Source organism: Martes martes, assembly GCF_963455335.1.
Source record: "Martes martes genome assembly, chromosome: 1".
NCBI classification, from domain to species: Eukaryota; Metazoa; Chordata; class Mammalia; order Carnivora; family Mustelidae; genus Martes; species Martes martes.
Genome location: NC_137888.1, coordinates 176405266 through 176430868, shown reverse-complemented (window position 1 = coordinate 176430868; position 25603 = coordinate 176405266). Strand labels below are relative to the sequence as shown.

Sequence of the window (25603 nt, the reverse complement as noted above, 5' to 3'; positions counted from 1 at the left end):
GGGGGGGGGGGCACTGCTATTTAAAGCAGAATTTAAGAGAAGGTAGAACTAGAAAGGAATAGTCAATGTATGTATAAGGCACCCAAACCAAACAGAAGGGAGCACGAGACTGGGTCAGAGAAAATAAAAGTAATATGTCACCAATGAGATGAGATCTGTATTCTAGGCCCTACTATTCTACAGATAAACAAACAAACAAACAAACAAATAAATATGGAAACATTTTCTAGCAGTGGGGCATCTTTTTTTTTTTTCTTTTGCATCGGTAGCTTAAAGCTAGAAAATCCCAAACAAACAAGAAGTGACAAAAATAAAATTCCATTTATATTCTCCCAAAGTCAAGAGAGGATAAAGAATTCAATCATAATTCATTTCTTTAACAAATATTTGAATGCTAAACACAGTATATGAAAAACTAGTTGTAGCAGACATCCGTGGTTTGCAACTCAACCTCTCTTAACTATTCTTTTTCATTGTCTTCAAAATCTCCCTCTCATTAGAGATACAGAAAGCAACAGATAAACTACCTTCCTAGAACTCTCTGTAGTTCTTGACTGTGGAGCAAGGTGGATAAGGAGGCTTGGATTAGGAGACCAGTAGCCACGAAAAAGGGGTGTATTAGTTTGTGAGGTCCACCATGACACACCACCACAAACTGAGTTGTTTCAACAATAGGAAGTGACTGTCTCACAGTCCTGCAGACTAGGAGTCTCAAATCAAGATGTGGGCAGGACTGGGGCGCCTGGGTGGCTCATTGGGTTAAGCCTCTGCTTTTAGCTCGGGTCATGATTCCAGGGTCCTGGGATCGAGCCCCACATCGGACTCTCTGCTCAGCGGGGAGCCTGCTTCTCCCTCTCCCACTCTCCCTCCTTGTGTTTCCTCTCTCACTGTGTCTCTGTCAAATAAATAAAATCTAAAAAAAAAAAAAAAAAAAAGATGTGGGCAGGACTGGTTTCTTCAGGGGGTGATAAGGGAAGAATCTACTCCAAGCCTGTCAACTGGGCTTATAGATAGCGGTCTTCTCCCTGTGTCCCAACAGGTCATCTTCCCTCTGTGCATGTCTCTGTGTCCAAAATTTTCCTTTTACAAGGAGATCAGTCATAATAGATATAGGGTCATAACAGACCCTAATGACTTCCTCATAACTAATCCCAACTGCCATGACCCTATGTCCACAAAAAATCATTTTCTGTGGACCTGGAGATTAAGATTTCAACACCCAAGTTTTGAGGGGGACATAATTTCACCTATCCCAAGAGGTAAGGGAAAACCTGCTAAAAGATTTTAGGAAAGAGTCTCTATACTGATTTTGAAGAAAAAAATCAAAACGAAACCAAAAAACATGAGGGAAATGCTGAATTTGCTTCCTTTCCTTTCTGATATGGAAATTATCATGTGAGGAAGGAGGTCTTGCTGGGAACCCCTATGGCCATGAAGACACCATGAGGGAGAATAAATATATATATCACCAAAAAGCTAACCCAGAGCCCTCACATCTTTGAGTTCCTGAACCAACATGAACCAAATAAGCCCAAACATCACATTAGAAAAATAAACCTCTAATGCGTTTTTGTCATGTGCAGCTGCATGTACTATAACTAACATGCTAGAAAAAAAGGGAAAAGGCAATACAGTATACTTAAGATGAACAAGAAAAAGAAAATGCTTACCAGGAATAACTAATTTATCCATTTCCCACATCTGGAAATGTTATCAAGCAATTATGTTATAAGAAAAAGTGCTGGAGAATGGCAGACACCTGGAGTATGAGAGCATAATAGAGACCAATAGAAAGCAATAAAAATTATTTAATTTGCTAAATTAATGGTTTTACTACCTGATTTGCTCAATCTGTGTTTCACGTTTTGTCCATAAACAGAAATAAAGAAACTGCATGGGAAGCAATATGCAATAATTAGACAATTAAAAACTGAAAAGGACTATTTAAGCTTTACAGGTGCTGGAAATAAATGTTCAATAAAAAAATCCTCCTGTGAACTGGAAGAACCTTTCCAAGTCATGACAAATTTCTAGCAAAAAATTGCATTTTTCTTTCATTGCAGCCTGTCTTTAAAACACACACACACACACACACACACACACACACGACCACACCCATAAACATATATGCACATTATAGTTGTGTTCAAAGTTAAAATATCTGGATTTTAGCACTTTCCTTTAGTGAACTAATCATATATTTTGATGAAAGTTATCATCTATTTCACTGGATTAATATTCACTTTGTACAATAATTGAGTAAAAGAGAACATGGGAGAATTTTGAGGGTGCCCAATATTTAATTTTGATACTTTTAGCCAATGGCTGCATTTCTGATTTGTAAACTGTTCTTTACAACTGAATAAAATAGTTAACCACTTCATTGTTATACTGCAGAAAATAATGTATGTGGGGGGAAAAGGCTTAGCAGATGGGCTGAAGTCTTTGTAGATGAAAATGTTTTCATAATGCTTTACGGCTTTCTTTATTCAAATTCATGTTTTGTCTCCATATGAATGTGAGTTCTAGTGCTTTTGAACATCCTTCCATAATCCCCAGCCCAGAGTTACACCTTCCTTGCTGGATAGTTTAATAGCAACTCCACATGACAAAAAGAAAAAAAAAAAAAAAAGTTACAATGCTACTGTTAGATGCAGTGTGCCATGTACACAATATAGCCAGGAGTGTACAATCTGTGGCTCATGTGCTTAAAAAAAAAATCCACTTACATCCCCACTTTCTATTATACCACCTTTCACTGAACATCTCTAATATATGCAAATTCAAAAGGTTCTCACCAATCTTATTGAAGACTTCATTAATTAACTCTTTTAAAAACATTTCTTAGGGGCGCCTGGGTGGCTCAGTGGGTTAAAGCCGCTGCCTTCGGCTCAGGTCATGATCCCAAGGTCCTGGGATCGAGCCCCGTATCGGGCTCTCTGCTCAGCAGGGAGCCTGCTTCCTCCCTTCTCTCTCTGCCTGCCTCTCTGCCTACTTGTGATCTGTCTGTTAAATAAATAAAAAATCTTTAAAAAAAAAATAAATAAATAAAAACATTTCTTAGACATCCTCCCCTCAAAGGTTTTAATAGATTATTATGTATGTGGTTTCTATTGTTTGCCAAAGAGATCGGGTCAAAGCTCTTTGGGGCCCAGGCATGATTTCCTTCATGTGTTTTGGAAAGGATGTTTCATAACGAACTCCACTTCAAGGCTATTGTTTCTACGAAAAAATAACTATACAATAGAGAATTTCTATTATAAATCAGTTGTAATGGAGAAGCTATTAAGAAGTAATACCAGCTGGTGATTGCATTCTGTAGTATTTTTGCAGTGTAATCTCATAATGTAGAAAAGAGCATAATTGTTTCTTGCCTACACCTCAGTAAGCAGAAGCCAGCACAGTGTTTGTAAATGTCTGTGTATATAAAATACCATCCAGCTCCCTCTTCCCAGCAAGGATCCTGCTTTCTTCTTTCTAAACAACTAAGGGTATGAAGCTGGGCTGTGCAGGAGGTACAGAGACAGTACAGTACAGGAGGTATTTCTTTAACTTCCTTCACTTAGGAATGAAACCAACTTAGGCAGTGAAGGTAAAGAACTGTCTGTTTTGGAAATGGAAAGAGTATTTATGGTCCTAACATATAGAAATGACGAGTGTCTTCCCCAAACCTGCTAAATGGCTACATTCTCTGTAGGCTTGGAGAGGGGAGCAAATACTATGGTGCATTGCTGGTAACCTTGGCAAATAAAAACACGGATTTTATTAAAAAAAAATTGTTTCTTAGTTCTATATATGGGGCAAAATCCCTCATAATACTTATTAAACAAATGCACAGTCCCAAACATCAACATATGAAGATAATTATGGGGCACCTGGGTGGCTCAGTGGGTTAAGCCTCTGCCTTCGGCTCAGGTCATGATCCCAGGGTCCTGGGATCGAGCCCCACATCAGGCTCTCTGCTTAGCAGGGAGCCTGCTTCCCCCCCCTCTCTGCCTGCCTCTCTGCCTACTTGCGATCTCACTCTGTCAAAAAAAATAAATAAAATCTTGAAGAAAAAAAAAACAAAAACAGACACTTATGCTTACCAGGCCCTGTACTAGACATTTTGCATCTACTAAGCTACCTAATTCTAAGTGAATATTAAACACTCTGAATAAAAGATGATACTCATGTTAATGTTATTGCTTTCCTCAATATTGACACAACAGAAGTAAAGATCCTCAGGTTTGCAGAGGATGAGTTAAACTGAATACTCTATACACATTTTTGGTGCCACCACTCTTGAGAATCATTTAGTGATAGGTATGAGAAGCTCCCCGCATGTAGGAAGTCTAAGGAAAATCTGCTCTCAATTCATTCATTCATTTTTACTCAGTATCACCACTTAGCAATCTTCCTCCATTCAGAATTCTTAGAACAATTCTTGTGTAGTCTGCTCACATATCTCTATCATACTATACACTGGCTTTACTTGTTTTTCACTTATATTTTCGTTATTCCTAGTCGTTAAACCTTGGAAAATAGTGAATATATTAAACATACACTTCTACCTCCTAAACAGGCCAATCATATTGTATATAATAGAAAACTCGGTACATTAATGTTAGAATCAAAATATGTGTGTTTGTGCTTCTTTGCAAATCGTTTTAGTTTACAGAATGTTAATGCTGATCCAAAAAAAAAAAAAAAAAAAAGAGGGGCACCTGGGTGGCTCAGTGGGTTAAAGCCTCTGCCTTTGGCTCTGGGATTGAGCCCCACATCCAGCTTTCTGCTCAGCAGGGAGCCTGCTTCCCCCTCTCTCTCTCTCCGCCTTCCTCTGTGCTTACCTGTGATCTCTATCTGTCAAATAAATAAAATATTTTTTAAAAAGATAAAGAAAAAAAAAAGAATTTGGCCATTCTCAGGATAACCCTAGGCAAATACCCTATCTCCAACTGGAATATCCATGTCCAACTGCAACATAATTCATCATAGAAAAATATGGACTTATAGAAGCTAAACTGAATGACTGCATCAATGAATCTCAAAAAAATACCCCCACTGTGTTCTCACAGGTGTCTATCATCATTAGGTGGCTATTTTTGTTTAAGAAATTTACAGGATGTTGGTCACCTATAATTCTTCCACTCCCTCCTGAATACTGAAAATACAGGTACTACACAGGTGCAATTTCACTAAAGCCATAGATAAACAGCACTTTTAAAAGCAACCAGTCATTTCTTGTGTAAGTTCTGAGTGCTGAAGCGAAGCCCCATTTCTGGATTTTAATGACTCATTTGAATATAACAGCTGCTTTAGCCACTAAAATTAAAAAAAAAAAAAAGTTGAGCTATTGGTGGGCTGTTTTATTACTCAGATTTTTAAAGAAGTTGCTTAAAGTTACTTTAAAGAGGGATCAGCATTTGCACAGATTTTACTGTCCCCTGAAATGGACCTCTTTGCAAAGTATCCCCAAATCCATGATAAATTGTTAATGTGAACCATGAATTTGGTTAACACATAACCAATATGCAATTCTTATTTTAGTTTAAATCTTCTAAGGTTAGGATGTAATGCTAGTTGCCGGCACACTCTACATTTCTGTATCTTCATCTCAGAACTGGAGCTTTCCTTAGGAAAACATGCTTGCTTTTCAGAGAGGGTCTGAGCTAACTTGTCTCTCCAGGACTTTTTACATGCGAGATTCTTTAATTTTATGAAATGTATATGATGCAACTCATTCCATATACTTGGGAATTTTTGTTTGCAGAGCTGTATGCCAGTGGCTACTGGGCCAAATCTATCCTGCAGAATTATTAGACTTGGGTCATAAAATGTTCAGGGGGGTAGGGGGAGAACCTTCCCTTAAATTAAATGGCCCCACTTAAAAATCCAAAAGTATTAGGTATAAAGTTAAATTTAATCTTAAGGAAAAAAATCAGTGATCTATTAATACCAGGCCTCCTTTCTCCCATGACAATCCTAAACTCAGCACTACCATACAGACAGAGCAACACACTCAGTCTTCCCAGAAGGCAGCCCCAGAGGGAGTGAGACATCTTGGTATTTAGCAAGACATTCACCCACAGTTACATGAAAGTAACTTTGTTTACCAACTGAATTATCTTGAATTGATTTACGCCATCCTTCTTCCTGGAATGCTTTCCCTCCTATCATTCAAGGCACAAAATCTTTTGGTAGTCCAGCCAAAAATTAATCCCACTTTATCAGAAATGCAATTTAGTGCAATGGATTATAACTCTCCCAATGCATCTGTATTTTAGTCATTTGTGTGGAGGTTGTCTTTTTTTTTTCTGAACCTATGTCCTTTTCATTCCCTAACACCACATTGCAAAATACCTTGCACATGATAACCTAAGTGCTTGCCAAAAAATGATCTTAAGAAAACATATATTTATGCTTTAGGACAGAGGTCGATAAACTACACCCATAGGCCAAATTCGACTGCCATCTGTTTTTGTACGACCCATGAATCAAAAAAATAATGTTTCACGACACATGAAAATCATATGAAATCCAAGTTTCAGTGTCCATCAATAAAGTTTTATTGGAAGACAAAATATGTTCACTTGTTTATGTATTGTCCATGGCTGCTTTCACATTTTAACAGCACAGAAGTTACGACAGAGACCATATGGCACACAAAGCCCAAAATACTTACTATCTAAATACTGCATGAAAAAGTTTGCCAACACCTGCTTTAGGAAGGAATATGTCTAAGGGAGGAATAATGACTTTCCACCAAGATAGACATGCTTTTTTTCCCCCTTAATACTACTATCTACCTTTTCAGGCAAGTCATTTAAGTTCTCTGAGCCACTGAGTTATGGGAATGATATCAGCATTAAAGGTGTTTTGATTAAAAGATAAGCAATATTGGGTGCCTGTGTGGCTCAGTGGGTTAAGCCTCTGCCTTCGGCTCAGGTCACGATCTCAGGGTCCTAGGATCGAGCCCCATATCAGGCTCTCTGCTCAGCAAGGAGCCTGCTTCCTCCTCTCTGTCTCTGCCTGCCTCTCTGCATACTTGTGATCTCTGTCTGACAAATAAATAAATAAAATCTTTAAAAAAAAAGATAAGCAATATTTTTAATGCAGTGCAGTACAATAAATGAGACTTGATACTATTACCTCTTTTTGCTTAGTGCCTGCATCAAACTTTTGATTACATCTGACTGAGGAACGGTAATTTATGAGAAGGTAGTCTAATAAATGGCTTCGCTCATTAGAGCGTCCTATCTACATGGCATTGTCCTTATCTTCACACTAGTTGTGAACACTGCCACCTGTGTTCAGTTATCTGGTTTGAGCAAATAATTGTAAGTATTATATCTAAGACAAAAGGTCCTTATTAATCTATGGAGGGTGGTAACTTCAAAAAACGGGGAAAAAAGGAATCTTTATAGTACCTACTGAATCAGTTCTCATTGAGAGACAATTCTCCAACAGGTATTACTCTCCTGTCTTCAAATACTTACTCACCAAAACAGTATCAATGGGAAACTCAACAAAAAAAGCAGGAAAGAGCCTTCAAAAGCCCCATGAGGCAGAAAAAAACATCAGATTCTTTTATATCAGTGTTAGTCTAATGTTTATTTTCTCTCTTCTTCCATAATAGGAATAATGGACACAGCACTGAGTATTCTAAATTTGCTTTGCTGCATAAGCAAGCAAAAAGGGAAAAAAAGGCATGTGTGGCATTGTATATGCTGCAGAATCACTTCTTAAGTAAAGATAGATGGCTACTCAAAAACCCATGCAGTACATTGTTCAACAGCCTTTCTTCCTAATTATCCATATAAATAAGCTCTGCATGCCCCCTTCATGTGTTTTTTATATATATGTCTGAGTTTAAATATCATTCACATGTATCCACACACTCACAGGATGGGAATGAAAAGCTCTCATTTCCTCTTCAAAAAAGTCAGGGAAGGTATTTTAAAATCTGACAAAAGAACAACTTGGAAATGAAAAACTGATCTGGAGACTAAAAACCCAGGAGTTCTACTTCGAAAACTCAAGGCTGATAAAAACACACATATAGATTGCCATCCACCTTTACAAATCTCCCAGCGGCACATCCAGACGGCACTTCATGTTGCAGAGGTTCTAAGAACCAGAGGACGATGGGACGCTGCCATGAAAAGTGAACAGGGAAATACCATCCCCAGTATGCATATGTTCTTTGAATAATACTTAGTAGTGCTTCATGTCAACAGGCAACACCAAGCAATGTCACAATGGCAGCAAGTGATCCCAGATTGGCCTGGATTCCTTAAGTCCACCAAGAACAGCATTCATCAGCCTTCCTCGCTCATAGGATAGAAACAGCAAATAACGTTCACCATGCTTGGAATAAACCATGACTAAGTCACCAGAGCCAATGAAAAGAGGAGCCTACACATTTCCCTCTCACATATCAGCAGACCCTATAAAGTAATCCAGGTAAAAAACTGAATGGAGTCACAGGTTCAGAGAACATATGGATTCATGAGTCACCATGCCATTGCGTGCCACCATGCCCCATTGCACACTTCTGCAGTCCTTGAGTTTTCTTTCTTGACCACCTTCCACAGACAAATCATGGGCCTCTGACCACTACACAGGAAGTCTAAGAAAAGAACAGTTTCTTCTGTGTAAGTCTCCCAAGGTCACTCATCACAAGCAGGGGCGCTCGGGTCTACCTGAACGAAGAGAGAGTGCTCTCCTTCCCCCCCCCCTTTTTTTTAAACTGTCCTCTTAGTTAAAAGGAACAAATTGCTTCCTGTTTAAGTGACAGGTGGGAATATTACTTTTGTCTCCAGCGGTCCCATAAATAAGAAGAGTAAACCCAGATAATATAAAAAGAAAAGTAGTAAGTCAAATACCAAGATAAAAGCTTAATTCCTTAGCTGCCAGGGAGAAGCTGGAAGAGGAAGCATTTGGGAAATCTAATGGCCTGCTAGAGGTATAGGAGGTTTTCTGCCTTCCTTTCCCCTGCCCCTCCCCCCACCCCACCAATAGACGTTTATTGTTTTTCTCTTCTTTGTAAGCAATAAATATCCACAATGCAGCATGACCAAGAAGCTCACTGTTTTACACTCAGTACATGCTCTTCAGTTACAGACTGTTGTGCAAACATTTCATTATCACCAGTATTTTCATCTCAACCATGTATCATGAATTTTATGAATAGTAGAACTGGAATGACACAAAATTTCACAAACATGTAGTACAATGGTAGAGTTATTTTAGGTTCATTTCTTGCATCAATGATTTGATTAATGAAATAAATTAATAATAAGGTTGCAGAATCATTTTCATGTATGTGCTTATTTACTGATGGGCAGATGAATTCTAACATTTCATCCATGTCTGTAAGTCATTTGCCTTCTTGTTTTCATTAACACTGTTCAGAGAAATTAATGCGGTATTCCTTGTGGACACTGGGAGCTGACCTTATGTAAAAACAGAATACTGGCCATCAGTGGGCAGCTAGCAAAACTGGCTCAGCCTCTCCTTACCACAGTTGAAAAATAAAAACTCGAGAACCTATTTAGTAATGTGATATTGCTTGAAAATGATGAAAGTTTTATCACAAAACATAAAACAATGATCTCTTCCCATAGTTTCTTCAAATTACAGACACAGATACGTACATATGTTAAGATGTGTACATAATTTGATTGTTCCCTACCACTTACTGTCCTCATAAGGTAATATGAAATTTAAAAATATCTCTATCTAAAACAGCATCCCATGATGCATATCTAATCACAGATTTCTTTCACTTGACATTGTCTCAAAGTGTCGGCTGATGTTCAAAGGAAACAACATGTAGAAGTAAACCTAAATTGTATCTGCATATCTCATTCATGAGGGGGGGGGAAAGGCACATGAGAAGTTAGGGCTCACTGACAACACAAGAACAAAGAGCCTGGCTAGTTTTCAAATTAAATTTTCTGCAGGTTTTGAGTTAGGGTTTGGCTTTGAAAGTAATGCAGAGGCAGAACTGGTCCCTCTGATTCGGCAGTTTTTTATGTCTAAGATTTTAATTTACACGTCAACGGCCAGGGTTGGGGGTGTGGGTGAGGCTCTCAATGGATGGGCAGTCAATGACAGGTCGCTTTAGGAAGTCAGGGAAAGGATCCCCCAGGAATACCCTTGCAGGCTTTTTCACTGCTAGAGTGCTTGAATGGTACATTAAGCAAAAAGAAAAGTTTTAAGACTTCAAGGAAACAGAAAATAGAAAATATGTGGAAAATGGATACTACAGAGTTGATGTGAAATTAGAGAAAAACACGTAAACTCCTTGCACTGTACTTGCCAGTGAGGACAGCCGAGTGGTGGTGGTCATTACTTTTATGCAAGCTTAAAGACATGGACAAACTGGAACAGTGAAGAAATAAATGGTCTAGTTCCACACATGAGTATTTTTATATAATCAAACTCACAGAATGATTAGCAAGATGGTACAAATACAGTATAAAGGAAATGCACATAATATTTAAGGGCTCAATCTCCCAAATACTCAGCAATAGGTAAGAGGAATCACCAAGAGTTACTTGAAGCAATAACATTAGTACATGCTCACAATTCATTCCAGAAAAGCCATGTAGGATTTTTAAAAGGGAAAGACAAAATAGACACAGAAGCCAGGACTAGGACTTATCAATGATCAATCCCATTGAATAACAAATGGGATTCTGATCTCCTAAGCCACTTGGCACACCAAGGCAAGTTCTGATTACATATTACCAATGAAGTGTCAAGTATTTTGACTTAGGACTAGTTCAGTATTAAAAGAACCACTTTCAGTAGCCCAACCACCCTGGGACGCTTCAGTTTCTATCCATTCTCTTAAGGCTATTCACCTTAAGGGTAGCTGGAAGAAGTAGCAAATATACGGAAATGTTTTTAATTGACAACTCCTTCCAATGTACACCTGGGCTGTCATGCACATACACACCTATCTTCTGAACGCTGGTCAAAAACAATACTCTCCAGAAGGAAACATTGGTTCTTTTCTGTAAAAGGATCTACAACACACCGTACCCAAAAAAGGTTTAGTGCAGTTCAAAGCTTCACAGGGGGGAAATTTAGGCAATCTAGGTCAAGAAGCCACTGAGCCAGGAATTGGCCATGTGACTAGAGGGAAAAGGGCCCCAATAAGCCACACTGTTCCATTTACAAGATGGCCATGGCCTGGAATACACAAGTGTATGTACAAAACTATATGCATGTGTATGGATGTAAATAGAACCCTGTTTTATCAAAGATAACTGTTATCAATGTATTTTTTTTTCCTTCCTTACCAGTATTTCTTCCTTAAAAGGTTTGCACTCTGGCAACTCAGGGCCTTTTTTTTTTTTAAAGGGTTTATTTATTTACGCGAGAAAGAGAGAGGGAGTACGTGAGCGTGAGTGGGGGGAGTGCGTGCGGAGGAGCAAGGGAGTGGGAGGGGCAGAGGGAGAGAGAATCTCAAGCAGAATCGGCCCTAAGTCTGGAGCCCAATGGGGGCTCGATCTCACAACCCTGAGATTTTGACCAATGTCAAAACCAAGAACCGGATGCTCAATCAATTGGGCCACGCAGATGCCCCAATGGCTTATTGTTCTCAAGTCTCAGTAGCTTTTTCTAACTCCATCTTCTTCCAACTCTCTTTTTTCCTGAAATAATTCCTCAACTTCCACTTGCTAACCTGGAGGAGATCTTCCGTATCTTTGCTCTGTCTTTCCTTTCCTCTCACATCTGCCCCTGGGTTCGGTCTACCTCTGTTAAGTCTCCGTCCATTATGCTTAAACAGGCTTCCCAGTTGCTATCACAATGAAAACCCCTCCCCATCTCGATCTCCTGCTGGGATACCATGTGCTCCCCCCCACAACCCCCCCCCCCAACACTGGAATCTAATCTTTTGATTTTTACAGACTTGCAGCTCAAACCACCCACTCCTTGAGCATTTCAAAACTCAGTATGCTCAAAACACATCCAAACTCTTGTCTCCTGTGTTTATTATTTCTTTTAATTGCCTCATTACCTCCCCACTCAATTTGGAAACCTCAAAAGTCTTCTTCAATAATCTCTTCTCCCTCACCAGGTACAACCATCCAGTTGTTTGTAATACCTTTTCAGTTTTGACTCTGTAATTTCTCCCATCTTCCATCTGACCTTATGATTCCAACTGCCCTACTTTGGGCATAAATTATCCCTCACTTCATATACCACAATAACCCCAAGGTGGGCATTTTCTTTTAGTTTTTCTTCCTTCCTTTCTATCCTATGAATATCCTTTGGGGACAATGGTCTTACAGCAGATTCAAGACTCTATCATTCTCTGCTTAACAATTTCTAGCCCTAATTTCCAATGGAAATATGACTCTATTTGATACCATATCATACAATTGAAATTTGCTGAGTAGAACCTAAATGTTCTCATAAAAAAAATACATGACACATAAAAAATTTGCATTGTTTGGAAATAAAAAGGAAAATGAAACAGGTGAAATTAATTTTAATCATGTATTTTAAATAACCCAATATATTAATATTTTTTCAATATTAAGCCAATATAAATATTTCTATTGGGATATAATCCATTTGTTTTTCAAAATATGTCTGTGAAATTCAGTATTTTACACTTAAAACAAATCTCATTCTGGATTAGTCATACTTCAAGTGCCCAATAGTCACATATGGCTACCATATTGGACAGTGTAGATCTACAGAAATACAGCTTGGGTTTGAAATGTGGTTACACTTAATAATGGCATGTAACTTTAGGTAAGGCAGTAATCTCTCTGTACCTCAGTTTCTTTCCATTCTATAAAGTAATAATATTTATAATAATACCTATCTCAAAGGGTCTTTGCAATAATTAAATAAATTAACAGAAATAGATTGCTTAAGTTGGGGCTGACATGCAAGAAAACTTCAATATACATTAATTGTCATTATAATCAAAGCTATTCCATACATGCGATGGATAACCAGCAACCAATTCTATGTCATACTTTTCTCCACACTTAAATAATCCTTCTTGCCTTTTATGTGCTGAATGTTTGTGTCCTCCCCAAAATCATACGTTGAAGTCCTATCCCCCAATTTAACGGTATTAGGAGGTGGGGACATTGGGAGGTAATGAGGTTTATATGACGCCACTAGGATAGGGCCCTCATGAAAACATTAATGTCCTTACCAGAAGAGACCAAAGAGCTTAATCTCCCTGCCATGTAAGGACCTAGAAAGAAGACAGGTGTCAGCAAGCTAGAAATAGTGACTTCACCAGGAAGTGAATCAACTGGCACCTTGACCTTAGATGTCTCAGCCTCCAGAATTATGAGAAATAAATTTCTGTTGTTAAAGCCACCAAGCCTATGCAGCTTAAACAGACTAACACATTGTTCCATTCTCTTAGGTTGTGTCCAATTTTAACAAAATGGTTATACCAATGGGCTGTGAAGTGAAGCAGTCTTCTAGACTGGTTTGTAAATTCTGGCTCAAACTTTTGTCAGCTATTCGAATTTTAGAAAGTTCCTTAACTTGTCAGAGCTTTCAGTCCCTCATTTATAAAACAGGGATAATAACAGTATAAAGTCCAGAAGGTTGCCAAAGGAATTAAATGATATAATCCACACAAGGTCCTTAGCTCAATGCTTGGCACCAAGTAAAGCACTCAATACGTGTTCACTCTATTTTTATTTTAAGACCCAGCTCAAATGCTGTCTTACCCATGAATATTTTTCCTTCTTCATTTTTTTTAAGATTTTATTTATTTATTTGACAGAGATCACAAGTAGGCAGAGAGGCAGGCAGAGAGGAGGAAGCAGGCTCCCCGCAGAGCAGAGAACCTGATGCGGGGCTCGATCCCAGGACTCTGGAATCATGACCTGAGCTGAAGGCAGAGGCTTTAACCCACTGAGCCACCCAGGCACCCCCCCTTCTTCATTTTTTTTTTAAAGATTTATTTATTTGAGAGAGACAGAGAGAGCACAGCAGGGAGGGATGGAGAGAAAGGGAGAGAAAGTCTTAAGCAGACTCCATGCGGACTGTGGAGCCCAATGTGGGACTCAGTCTCACAACCCTGAGAGCAGATCTGAGCCAAAACCAAGAGCTGGATGTTTAACCGACTGTACCACCCAGGTGTCCCAACTTTCATTTCTGTAACTTCTCCCTTCCGAGAACTTCCATTCCATGCCAGTCTCTTTTATCAGCATTTTTCTTAATAGGATTTTAAATCTTAGCATTTTTCTTCTCTCACCGTTTACATGTGTCTCCTTTCCTTCCTAGACAGACAGCAACCCAATCCATCTTAGCCTCCTCAATACCACTTATCACAATGCCTTACACAAGATCGACACTTAGGAAATGTCTGCTGAATGGCTGTTCCGAAAGATAACCAGGGTTGCAGTGTGTGGGATAAGTCGGAGAAGGGAAGAGAAAGAAGGCAAAGAGATGAAGGGCAAAGTTAGGGCAATAGTTCAAGTGAAAGATAATACAGACAGGAGCAGACTACGGAAAACTGAACTGCAAGTGGTGAAAACAGAGAATGACCAGGAAGTGTCATTTAGGGACACCCTCTGTCACAGCATAAACACTGCCTTCTCGCTAGTCATAAGTATATTCATAAGATGGATGCTACTGACCAAAATCAGGATTCCTTTTGCAGTGCCTTGCGTAAATGCATACACATGGGTTTGCTTATGCATGTGTTCATGAGCTCGCCATTATTCATGAGTTAATAAAAACTACATCCCTATACAGCAGAAACCCAATCCTTTTAGCTCTGCTAAAAGCTCACAAAAAGACAAAATATACACAGGGATACTTAAAAACACTTTTATGCGATGAGTACTTTAAGACAGCTTATCACTTAGGCAATAGTCAATTAAGTTGGTTTGAATGAGCACTGCATTTCCAGGAGTCAGTTAATTAATCAACAGATACATTTGCGACAATAGCTACTTTAAGAGCTAAATAAAATTGTGGGTTTTATTTAATCTTATGCGTTTCCTGAACTCTAACAGCACTTCCAATGCACATTATTTTGTAAGTCCCTGAAATGCTTTCTTAGTCACCATCAAGCTTACAAAAATCTAATATGTGGGGTTATCAATGATCAAGGTTATAAGAACAAACTATGCCAACAATGCCTGCCTTGTTTTTCTCCAGATTTTCACATTCATACCCTGATAAACTGTCAAGATTTAAATGGGATAAATGAAAAGCATTTCAAGATTTAGGGCGCTGCAAGTGAGGGGGATGATTTGAAATAAGTTTATCGGTGAAAACAAGGAGGATGTCAAGATTTATAAGCATAGATCAGCGACATCTCCATTTCACCAGTATCAGTGCCATCAAATCATATTACACTGCACACAAATACCACGGAAGAAATGACAGTCATTTGAGTTTATGGCGACAGTTTACTTGAAGTGCTACATGCAACACCACACACTCATTTTCTCAGTGATTACAGGGGTGGCGTCATTAAAGCAATTGAAAAATATTCCTCAATTACTTCAGGGAGGACTTAAAAAGTTTATTTTGCTTTTAAAGCTTTCCTTGGCCATGACGGGATGAAAGACTAGCACAGAAGGTGATTCACATTAAGGTGACAAAGACCAGGATGGATCATGGGATTCAGGCACTCAAAGATGTCTTGTCCTTTGCACATAAACTATTGCCTTTAAACAAGCAGAGAGTATCATTTTCAAGTGCAGCTCAAACACGTGAATTTTGTTTGTATTGTTTGTGGATGTTGTCCATTACTAAATCCATACTATTAAAGGAAGCCAAGGCTCATGTTTGGTGACCATATATTTTATCTTTAATTACAATATCAACAGTTCTTAAGAAATTACTTAATCAATATGATCTGAATCATCTCCTAAAGCGTGATCTATGGTCTCGTCTATGACACATTTAGGGACATGACGAGGGGCATAGGCTGCTTTCATAATTCTTGAAAGAGGCAAACAAAGTTTATGGGTTAATATGGCTCTGCAGAATAGAGACTAGACTAGGTTCGGAGGGTTGGCGTGGTTGGGGGCGTGTTTATTGCTTCTTACACTATTTAAGCCAGGAGTGGAGCTACGTAAGTATAGTATCCCTGAAGAGCTGGTTTCTTCTGCTATCTTTGATCTGTAGGCACAGAATCAGCATTTCCCTCAGGCTGATTTTTCTGATTACAGGATGGCCACCTGCAGCAATCAGGATTTTAGGATTCATCACTCAGACACAGTAGGAGACAGGGCACTTTCCACAAAGTTTGAACAAAATGTTATGGCCAAAAGATTGCCACAAGCTTAGCAATTGAAGTCAGTCACTGGAGCAGATGAGACAGGTCCATCTTTGGAGCTTTGCATGGTACCAGTCTTACCCAAGCTCCACAGCTGTTTCGTACTGCAGAACAGAGTAGGTGTTGGCACCACTACCACAAGATCCACTATAAGGACAGCTGAAGATCATCCTCCCTTCTCAGATTAATGGCTACTTATTTTCACAAGTAGTTTTTAGGTATTATAAAGCACCAGTAGACCCCAACATACTGGTTATTCACTAAAAATTTAAGAGAAGAATTTGATGAAATAAGAACCCCTTGGAACTTTTACAGAAATATGATATTTTCCATATGGTGTTTTAACTGGGCATCAACAATAATTTCAGTTATCCAAGGAAATATCTCTTTCCAAAAGACTTGTATTTACTCAGCTAGTCCTACTAGAGGATTAAAACGAAAAACACAATAGAATATAGTCTGTAAAGTCTAGAATTTCCACATGCATTGATTAAGGATTTGTCTACAGTCACCAAGCCGTGAAATCTGAACTCATCCTACGAAGAATTTAGTATTTGAAGGCAATGCATTGTCAGGAAGTACTCACACATGAAATCAAAAAGTCCCATTATCTTAATTCATTTGGTTTCCTGTTGGGGCAGTACATGGCAAAAAACATTTGTAAAATGGTCAGGTTTTTATTTCATAAATGTCTAGATTTGTGGTGTCCAAAATAAATAAAAGGCAAGCTACACACATAGTTTAAAGTTTTTAGGATCCACATTTAAAAAGTTAAAAGAAACAAGTGAAATTAATTTTAATAATACCTTTACTTTACTTAACCAAATATATCTAAAATATTATCATCTCAACATCTAATCAATATAAAATTACTGAGAGATTTTAAATCTTAATATTTTTGGTACAAGTCTTTGAAAAATCTGTGTGCAGTTTATACTTACAGTACATTCAATGTGGACTAGCCACATATGGCTAGTGGCTTCCATATTGGGCAGTAAACACCTACAGTTTCTAATACGGTTAAGCAGTTAACTAACAGGTAATTAAGTCATGAAACAACAGTCTCCTTGAGTTCTTGATGATTCTTACTCCATGGCTTATACCCTGGCTTTATTCCAAAAAATAAATTATTGAAGTAGTAGGTACTACCGATTATAGTAGGGTACTATACTTTGATTTCAAAGACAAGTAGACATCTTGATATAACCACAAAGATTAGGAAAGTCACTTAAAATCTTAAAGACTGTTCTCCTTGTCTCTAAGATAGAAGTAATACTATTCTATCTCACTATTTTTGTGAATTAGAGGAGCTAAGTAAAGCACTTCCACAGAATGAGGTCCATCCATTAATATTATTAGTATTATTAACTTTGCTGTCATTACTATTGTTCCTTCCTTTCCTGGCTTCTTCTCAAAATGCAGGAGGGTTCTCTCTTCTATCTCCTTTCTCCTTAGGTCTCTGGCTCTTAAACTTTTTTTGACAGCAACTGAGTGAGAAATACATGAACTATCAAGACTCGACACACATATATTAAAAGGAAGGCTCCAGAAGGATTAGGATATTGTTGGGTTTTTTTCACTGCTATATTCCAAAGGCCTACAAGCACTCAGGAGAATATACTTACCAAGTGACCAGTGCATGCTGATAGATCCTACTCCAACCCTTTTAAATTCTAATTTACCCATTTTAGTAAGAAACAGAGGTCATGATCCACTCAGTTGACTTTTTTACCCACTACTTAGTAGAAAACTGTAACCCATGCTTTGTTCTGGGTCTTCATTCCACTCATGAGGCACACCTCTTGAGGTGAACAGAGGTAATTTGCTCTAAACACAAGGCGATGTAGAACCTTCAAGTTATCCTCAACTCACCCTTTTCTCTCACACCCCAGCAGCAAAGAGTCCTACCAGCAAAGAGTCATGATTCTACCTTCAAAATAAACCCAAAATTTGACCACCAACCCTACCACCACCCTGGAGTCAGCCGCCATCACCCTTGACTGATGGCTGCGTGAACTTCTAACTAGTGCCTCTGCTTGGTCACTTGGTCTTCTACAGTTAATCCACAACATGGTGCCCAGCAAGGCTCTTTTAAAAAATAAGTGAGATCAAATCATTTCTCTATTCCAACCATGCTATGGCTCCTGGGGGCATTCAGAATAAAAGTTCTAAATCTTCTCAGTCATTTACTCATTTTCTGCTACATCCATCCCCACATTACCTCTTGGCTCTCACCTGTTGCTTCCCTCCTGGTCCAACCATGCTAGCTTTCCTGCTGTTTCTAGACACTCAGCTTGACATATGTTAGAACCTTTGCATGGACTGTGGACTTTGCCTGGAGCTCTCTTCTCTAAATATCCACAAGGTCAACTTGTTCACCTCTAAGTCTTTGTTCAAATGTTAACTTCTTGATGAGGACTGATCTTATTTAAAATGGCAATCCACATCCCAATCTCCCACACTCTCACCATATTTTGCTTCTCTTCCCCATTGCACTATCATCTTCTAACTTAATGCCACTTTCCACCTTACCATGACAAAACATAAATCCCACAAGGACAAAGAGCTCTGTCAATTTTCTTCACTGAAGACAATGTATGTTGCATAAACAGATGCCAAAAAAAGTATGTTTAAGAATGAATGAAGCCTAATGTTTTTTTGAAGAAAATCAGTCAAATGCATCCTAAGAAAAAGTCCTGGCCAGAAATTACTTTTGCCTTTTTGCCTCTTCGTTGCAGGAGGAAGCATGCATTGACAAAACAGTAGAAGGAAATGAAAAAATGTACAAAATAATGGATAATCAAAAGATTAAATATGAGAAGATAGAAAACACAAATTATCAAGCATATGCTGCATTTATCTGGTTTATATCACTGGCTGAACACCACTCTAAGTAAGCAAATTCCCACAAAGTGTTTTTGTTTGCCATTTGTTATAAGACAGTCCCCATATCATGAACAGAGTTTCAACTTTAATACATAAAAGATGACCCATATTGGTTAGCAGAATATCACAATCACAAGCCTTTTAACCTAAATTTTATAGATCCTAGAGGAGTACCAAAGTATGTAAAGAACTATATATGATCAATGTTCTTTAGAAAATTGGTAAAAGCCCAATTCTTCTCTATAATTATAAAAATTACCACTTTTCTAAATAACTCTACATAAAATTTATCATACATTAATCTAATTCTTCCCTACAAATCCTTATAGATTTTTTTATCAACATATCCAGAGAATCAAGTTGACCTTTAAATTGTTTTATGATGTCTTAACATTCTAGCAAAATGGACACTGCTTTTTCTTATAAATTTGCTCAAAAATATGTAAAACATTTCCCAAAAATGCTGAAACAATCAATGCAAACTGGACATGGTATAAAATTACAATGGAAAATTTTAAGCCATTGATAAAGTGATCTTATTTTCTGTGGCTACACTTCCACTTCCTGCATTTATCTTCTTTTCAATTAGTTGGGAAATTTCAAGGTTGCTCTATGAAACTTGATGTGGTGAGTAATAATATTGCTGTAGTACAATCCCTTTCATTTTGGTCCCCTATACAACAATAAAACTCAAATCTGAAATTATGTAAATGAAAAAAGGAATCCAAGAAATGGGTATTTAGTCTTGATATCTGTGTTGATCTTTCTCCAATGATCACTTGAAAAGGCAAACATCTATAAATACTTAACCCTTCTTCCCTAGATGCAGATTAGTGGCAGTCAAAGATAATTTAGAAGCAAGACTGAGACATCACAGGGGAAAACCAATTTAAAAGAAACAAAAACTTCAAAAGTTGGAAGTTTCATTTTATAATCTCTTATTGATTATGAATTTTTGACATATATTTTCATTGAAATACGTGAAAAATGTTTAGTTTGAGATAAGAGCTTAAAAATCTACACTAATAAATGCACTTCTTCAAGTAACACGCTTAATCTGACAATACATTTGTCCTCTTTCCACATCAATTTTGTATTCTTAGAAAAGTGACAGACTACTTTTGTAATTAGTTTCCTTAGGTATCCTAAAGGAATTGTGCTTAGGTAGAAAACTGGTTGTCTCCTCAAGAGATGGGCACTGAATTTTTTAGGGGGTGATGATCTCTGGAACTTATTTTCGGATGGATGGGTCAAACAGGCAAATAAAAGGAAACACACACAGACACATGGACAGAAGAAATACAATAAAATGGTATAATATTCAAATAAAAACAAACATAAATGGAATGTATGTGCGTATTCATTTACTATTTTTTCAGTTTTTTTTAATGTGCTCGTTAATATTTCTAGTACAAAGAAGGAAAACATTAAGGAAACCAAAAAAATTAATAGTAGTATATATACCACTGTTATTTTTAAAAATTTTTCTTTTACTTTGCTACTCTTCCAGAAAACAAAACAAAAAGGAAATATATCAAATAATTTATGATAGATGCTTTCATATAACTGATATGTGACTCATTCCTTTTTCTATTTTGTTCTAGATTTAAAATTTTCCAAAAACTAAAAAAGAAAAAAGAATATTTTTGATTCCTAAAATAAGTTGTTTGCAAAAGTAAAAATCATATTCTTTTTAAGATTATATATGAAAATACTGGATTTTTAAAAAAAGCTTATATTCTCCCTTGTATTCTAGAGGTTACAACTTTTAGCTCCTTCTGGAAAAAAAGTCATAAATTAACATTCTCAAATTCTGATTGTTATAGTTATAATACTACAGTAGGTTTGTATTATTAGGTACCTTTGCTATGGAGATAGAAAGGCTTGTGAAAATCAGGGAATTGGGAAGAGAACTGATTTCAGAAGATGAAATTAAAATTTTCTTTCTGGGAAAAACATTTGCTTCTCTTTGCTACTGGTGGAGTATTATTTCAACATTTAAAAATTATTTAACATATGGCTCAAGTATAGTTCTAACCTCCATTTAGAAAATACAGCTTATTCTTACCTCCTAGGCAGCCAATGAATGAAAGCAGGATCAACTGTTTCCATGACAACATCATCTTTAATTGCCAAAAGCAAGAGTAACTCTTGTCCAGTCTCTGATGAATAGAATGCTTTGTCTTCAGGTAAATCCTCTAATCTGTAAAATATATGTACAAAGAAGTTAGACTTTAAAAAAAAAAAAAAAAGTTGCTTTAAAAAAATACATTTTCTTCTTTTCATAAAACTGTGTCATTCACAGCCACTCAAAATCCTAAAAGGAAACAAAATCTTTTGTGATACAAAAGAGAAGATGTATGAAATGTAGTTACTTTAAAAACAGTTTATGTGTAGCACCTGGGTGGCTTAGTCAGTTGAGGGTCCGACTCTTGATTTCAGCTTAGGTCATGATCTCAGGATCGTGAGATCAAGCCCATCACTGGGGTTCAGAACTAAGCATGGAGCCCACTTGGCATTCTCTCTCTCTCCCTCTCCCCTTCTCCCTCCCCCATTTGTGCTCTCTCTTTCTCAAAAAAAAAAAAAAAAAAAAAGTAATTAAAAAAAAAATTTCATGTAATTGACATGCAATTAGAAGCAGTTTCAAAGAATTAGAAATGTTCAACAATACTAAAGTATTAAATATTAACATATCAAATATTAAAACTTTTGCTAGATAATAATTATAACAAATAACATATTACCCTAAAATTATAACTTTTCTCATTTGCTCTAATGATAACATTTTGGTAAAACTAAGAGTCAAATATGAAGATATCTTGAAGCACCATTTTCACTGTCTCTGAATCCCTAATAAGACATATAAATTATAAATAGCATTATCAATGTTCATATTAAGCCTATTTTTTTTCAGAGACAATTGTAAAAAGCCCCCAATTACATATGCTGCATAAAACAGATAAAAAAATGAGAATGGTGGAAACTGTTCAGTCTAAGAATCTTAAAATGAAATAATTTTCTTCTTCCTTTCTTGAATTTTCATGAACGTGAATGTGCTGATTGAAGAGAAAATAATTATATGGATACCTTGAATCATTTCCCGTGGCCATTTGAAACTAGTTCAAGTGTAGAGTCAATGATCAACTAGGCTAGATCTACACACCTAAAATTGGATAATCTTTTCTGGACTGCTGAAACTCAACTGATGCTTTGACTATCATCCACGTTAGCAGAAAAGGTGTAAAACTCTGATTCAGCAGCTGCTGTGGATTGGGTTGTATTAGTTGTTGCTGAGCGAGAGAGAGAAATCTCAGCCTTCTCAAGACAGTGGTAGTTTATCAAGGGATCCCGATTTGTGATGTGATGAATTTGATTGGAATCAACTGTGTCCAGGTAACAATTTTGATAGTGAAAATATGACAACTTGCAATTAATTGTACTTGTACTTAATATCTTAAATCAGTCATTTCTCTAGTAATGTTGTTCCTGTGCACTTGTAATCTAATATATGTTCTTGCATGGGAAGTAAGATGGGGGTTGTAACAAAAATTCCAGGATTTGGGTATAATTTAATCCACAGGAATCTGAAACTGTAGAAAAACAATTGGGACTACTGTTCTAAGAACTGCAAGTTAGTAACTTATACCATCATGGGATCTGTGACCATCTCTCACTAGCCCCATTACTACAAACTGCATGTATCTTGGGTTCCCCTATTACAAACACTGCTAAATGAATTCAGATGCAAGCAGCTTACTTGGATGGTAAAGGACAAAGAGTCAGGATATGGAGAAAGGAGACAAGGGGAAGAAGGAAGCCAATAAAGGGTAAGAAATAAAGCCACCAATCCCTATGTTTGACAGGACCTTATTCTCACTGGGGAAACTCTGAAGGTCCAGACCCAGTAGAGAGTATGCCTCAGAGTCCTCCAATACTTATTTGGCGTTGCCCAGAGTTATCCTTGCCAATGGACAAGGAAGTTGGGATATTTGTATAGTAAGTCTCACTAGTCACCATTTGAAGGCTATTTTCAGGGAGTTTTACCCAGCACTTCTGGGTAATGACTCCAGAGGCCAAAAATGGCTCCAGAGGCCAAAAACATGGCTTCAGGTAAAGAAAGGCATATGGTGACAAGTGAAAATAGTGTGTGCACTGACGTGATGAAAAGCCAGAGGGTATATGCGGGGGAGATGTAGTGTCTATTACAGTAGGCCTGTGAACCTGAGAGTTTTTGAAGCTATTTTCCATACCATCAGATCCCAAAAGACGGAGGGCCAAAATTACCTATGTTTAAGCACACAAGTGAGGACACACTTTCTGCCATTATCAATTGTTACACTGCTTAACCTTTTCCAGTGGCTGAGTTTCCCCACTTGAATCAAAGGCTTTCAGATACCAAGCATTCCTTCTTTTACTTCTTCCCAATCAGTGACACATTTAATGTCCATATTGTTTTTTACTAACTTGAATGATAACTGAAATCATTCTAGATTACATTTAACTTATAACTGACATCCATAAATGCTATAATCTCCTTATAATCATGCATGTAAGGAAAGTAGTCCAGAAACCATGAGAAGGGTAGCACAACTATACAAACTCACATGCACATACACATGCATGTGTGTGCACAAAGTAGAAAGGCAAGAAATAAAAAAGAAAAAAAACTTTCAAATACAATGGCAGTTAGTCATAAAAGGCACATAAACATGAAATGCAATGATATATGTGATGCGTCAGATTCGTAAAAAAATTGAGAGTGATTGCAAGATCTATTAAAGACTGGAGACAATGGATAAGTCTTGAACAGAGGAAAGGCTTGAGGAGTGTAACAGTGACTGGACTGGTATCTCTTCCTTTGAGGACTTAAAGCTATCCAGGTTATACATGAAATTGAACTTGGAAAGGACGTGGTAATAACAAACATCAAAAGAACAAGTAGTTCAAATTGTCAAGAAAAAGAAAAGACAAACTTTAACAAAGCACCCTGTAGTACCGTCATCATAATCATTATTAAAAAGCATCCAAGGGTACCTGACTGGCTCAGTTGGTAGAGCATGTGACTCTTGATCTCATGGTCATGAGTTCAAGCACCATGATGGGCATAGAGCTTACTTAAAAAATAATAAATAAATAAATACATAAATGTATTACCTATTTTTTAAAAAAAGCATATTCACGTAACTATTAGAAGCTCTGTTCTATGTCATATAGAAAACAAAATGTAGGGGTGCCTAGGTGGCTCAGTCAGTTAAGCATCTGCCTTCGGCTCAGGTCATGATCTTGGGGTCCTAGGACTGAGCCCCATGTCAGGCTCCCTGCTCAGTGGTGAGTCTGCTTCTCCCTCTCCCACTTCCCCTGCTTGTGTTGCCTCTCTTGCTGTCTCTCTCTCTCTCTCTCTCTCTCTCTGTCAAACAAATAAATAAATAAGTAAATTCTTAAAAGAAAAAAAAAAACAAAACAAAATGTATGGTCTCTGTTCTGATACTGCAGTGGAGAAAGAAAATGTTATCAACACTTAAAAATAGGATAAGGAGATAATTACTAGACTGATACTCTCTGAAGGTAGGACACAGCTCATCCATCACTGTATATACAGTGTTCAAAACATCCTGTATATACAGTTCAAAACATCCTGTATATACAGTAGTGGGCTTTCAAGTTTCCAGTTTTAATGTTTCTTGCTGAGCTTTAAGAACAATGAATAATTCAACTCAGGAGATTAAATCTTTGTACTGGACTTCATGTGAGTGAAAGCGTTTCTGTTAGAACAAGATAAGTCACAGCTTGGGATCTAGACATCATTTGAAAATCACTTCAGAAAAATGTGTATAAAGGCATTAAAAAGATGGTAACTTAAAAAAATGTTTTTGGGGGGCACCTGGGTGGCTCAGTCAGTTAGGTGTCTACCTTCAGCTCAGTCGTGATCCCAGGGTCCTAGGATTGAGCCCCAATCAGGCTCCCTGCTCAGCCAGGAGTCTGCTTTTCTCCCTGTCTCAACCCCTGCCATTCATGCTCTCTCTCTCTCTCTCTCACACAAATAAATAAATAAATAAATAAAATATTTTAAAAATATACTCTCTTCCAGGGTGCCTTGGTGTCTCAGTCGGTTGAATGTGTCTGACTGGTGATTTCAACTCAGGTCATGATCACATGGGTCACGGGATCGATCGAGCCCAGCACCAGACTCCACACTCAGCAGGGAGTCTGTATGTCCCTTTCCCTCTGCTCCTCTCCCCACTTGCCCTCTCTCTCTCTCTAAAATAATAAGTAAACAAATCTTTTTAAAAAATGTTATCTTCCCAACAATGCATCCCCAAAGTAACATGCATATCACTTAAATTTTAAAAGTATAAATGTGTCCAAAGAAATTCTAAAGTCTTTTGGAAAACTCATTCATTCAATAAATACTCATTGAGCACCTAGTAGGGGCTGGAATTT

The 25603-nt window shown here is 37.5% G+C and overlaps 1 protein-coding gene across 1 annotated transcript in view; it reads right to left on the bottom strand.

The window, feature by feature from the left end:
* Positions 1 to 21285, bottom strand: part of CNTN3 (contactin 3) — a gene marked incomplete at both ends in the record, with an annotated part of 249580 nt that extends 228295 nt beyond the window's left edge. The window contains one exon of the mRNA XM_080825412.1: positions 21231 to 21285. Coding sequence (XP_080681538.1) covers positions 21231 to 21285 — 55 coding nt within the window. The remainder of the gene's footprint in view (positions 1 to 21230) is intronic.
* Positions 21286 to 25603: the final 4318 nt, after the last annotated feature.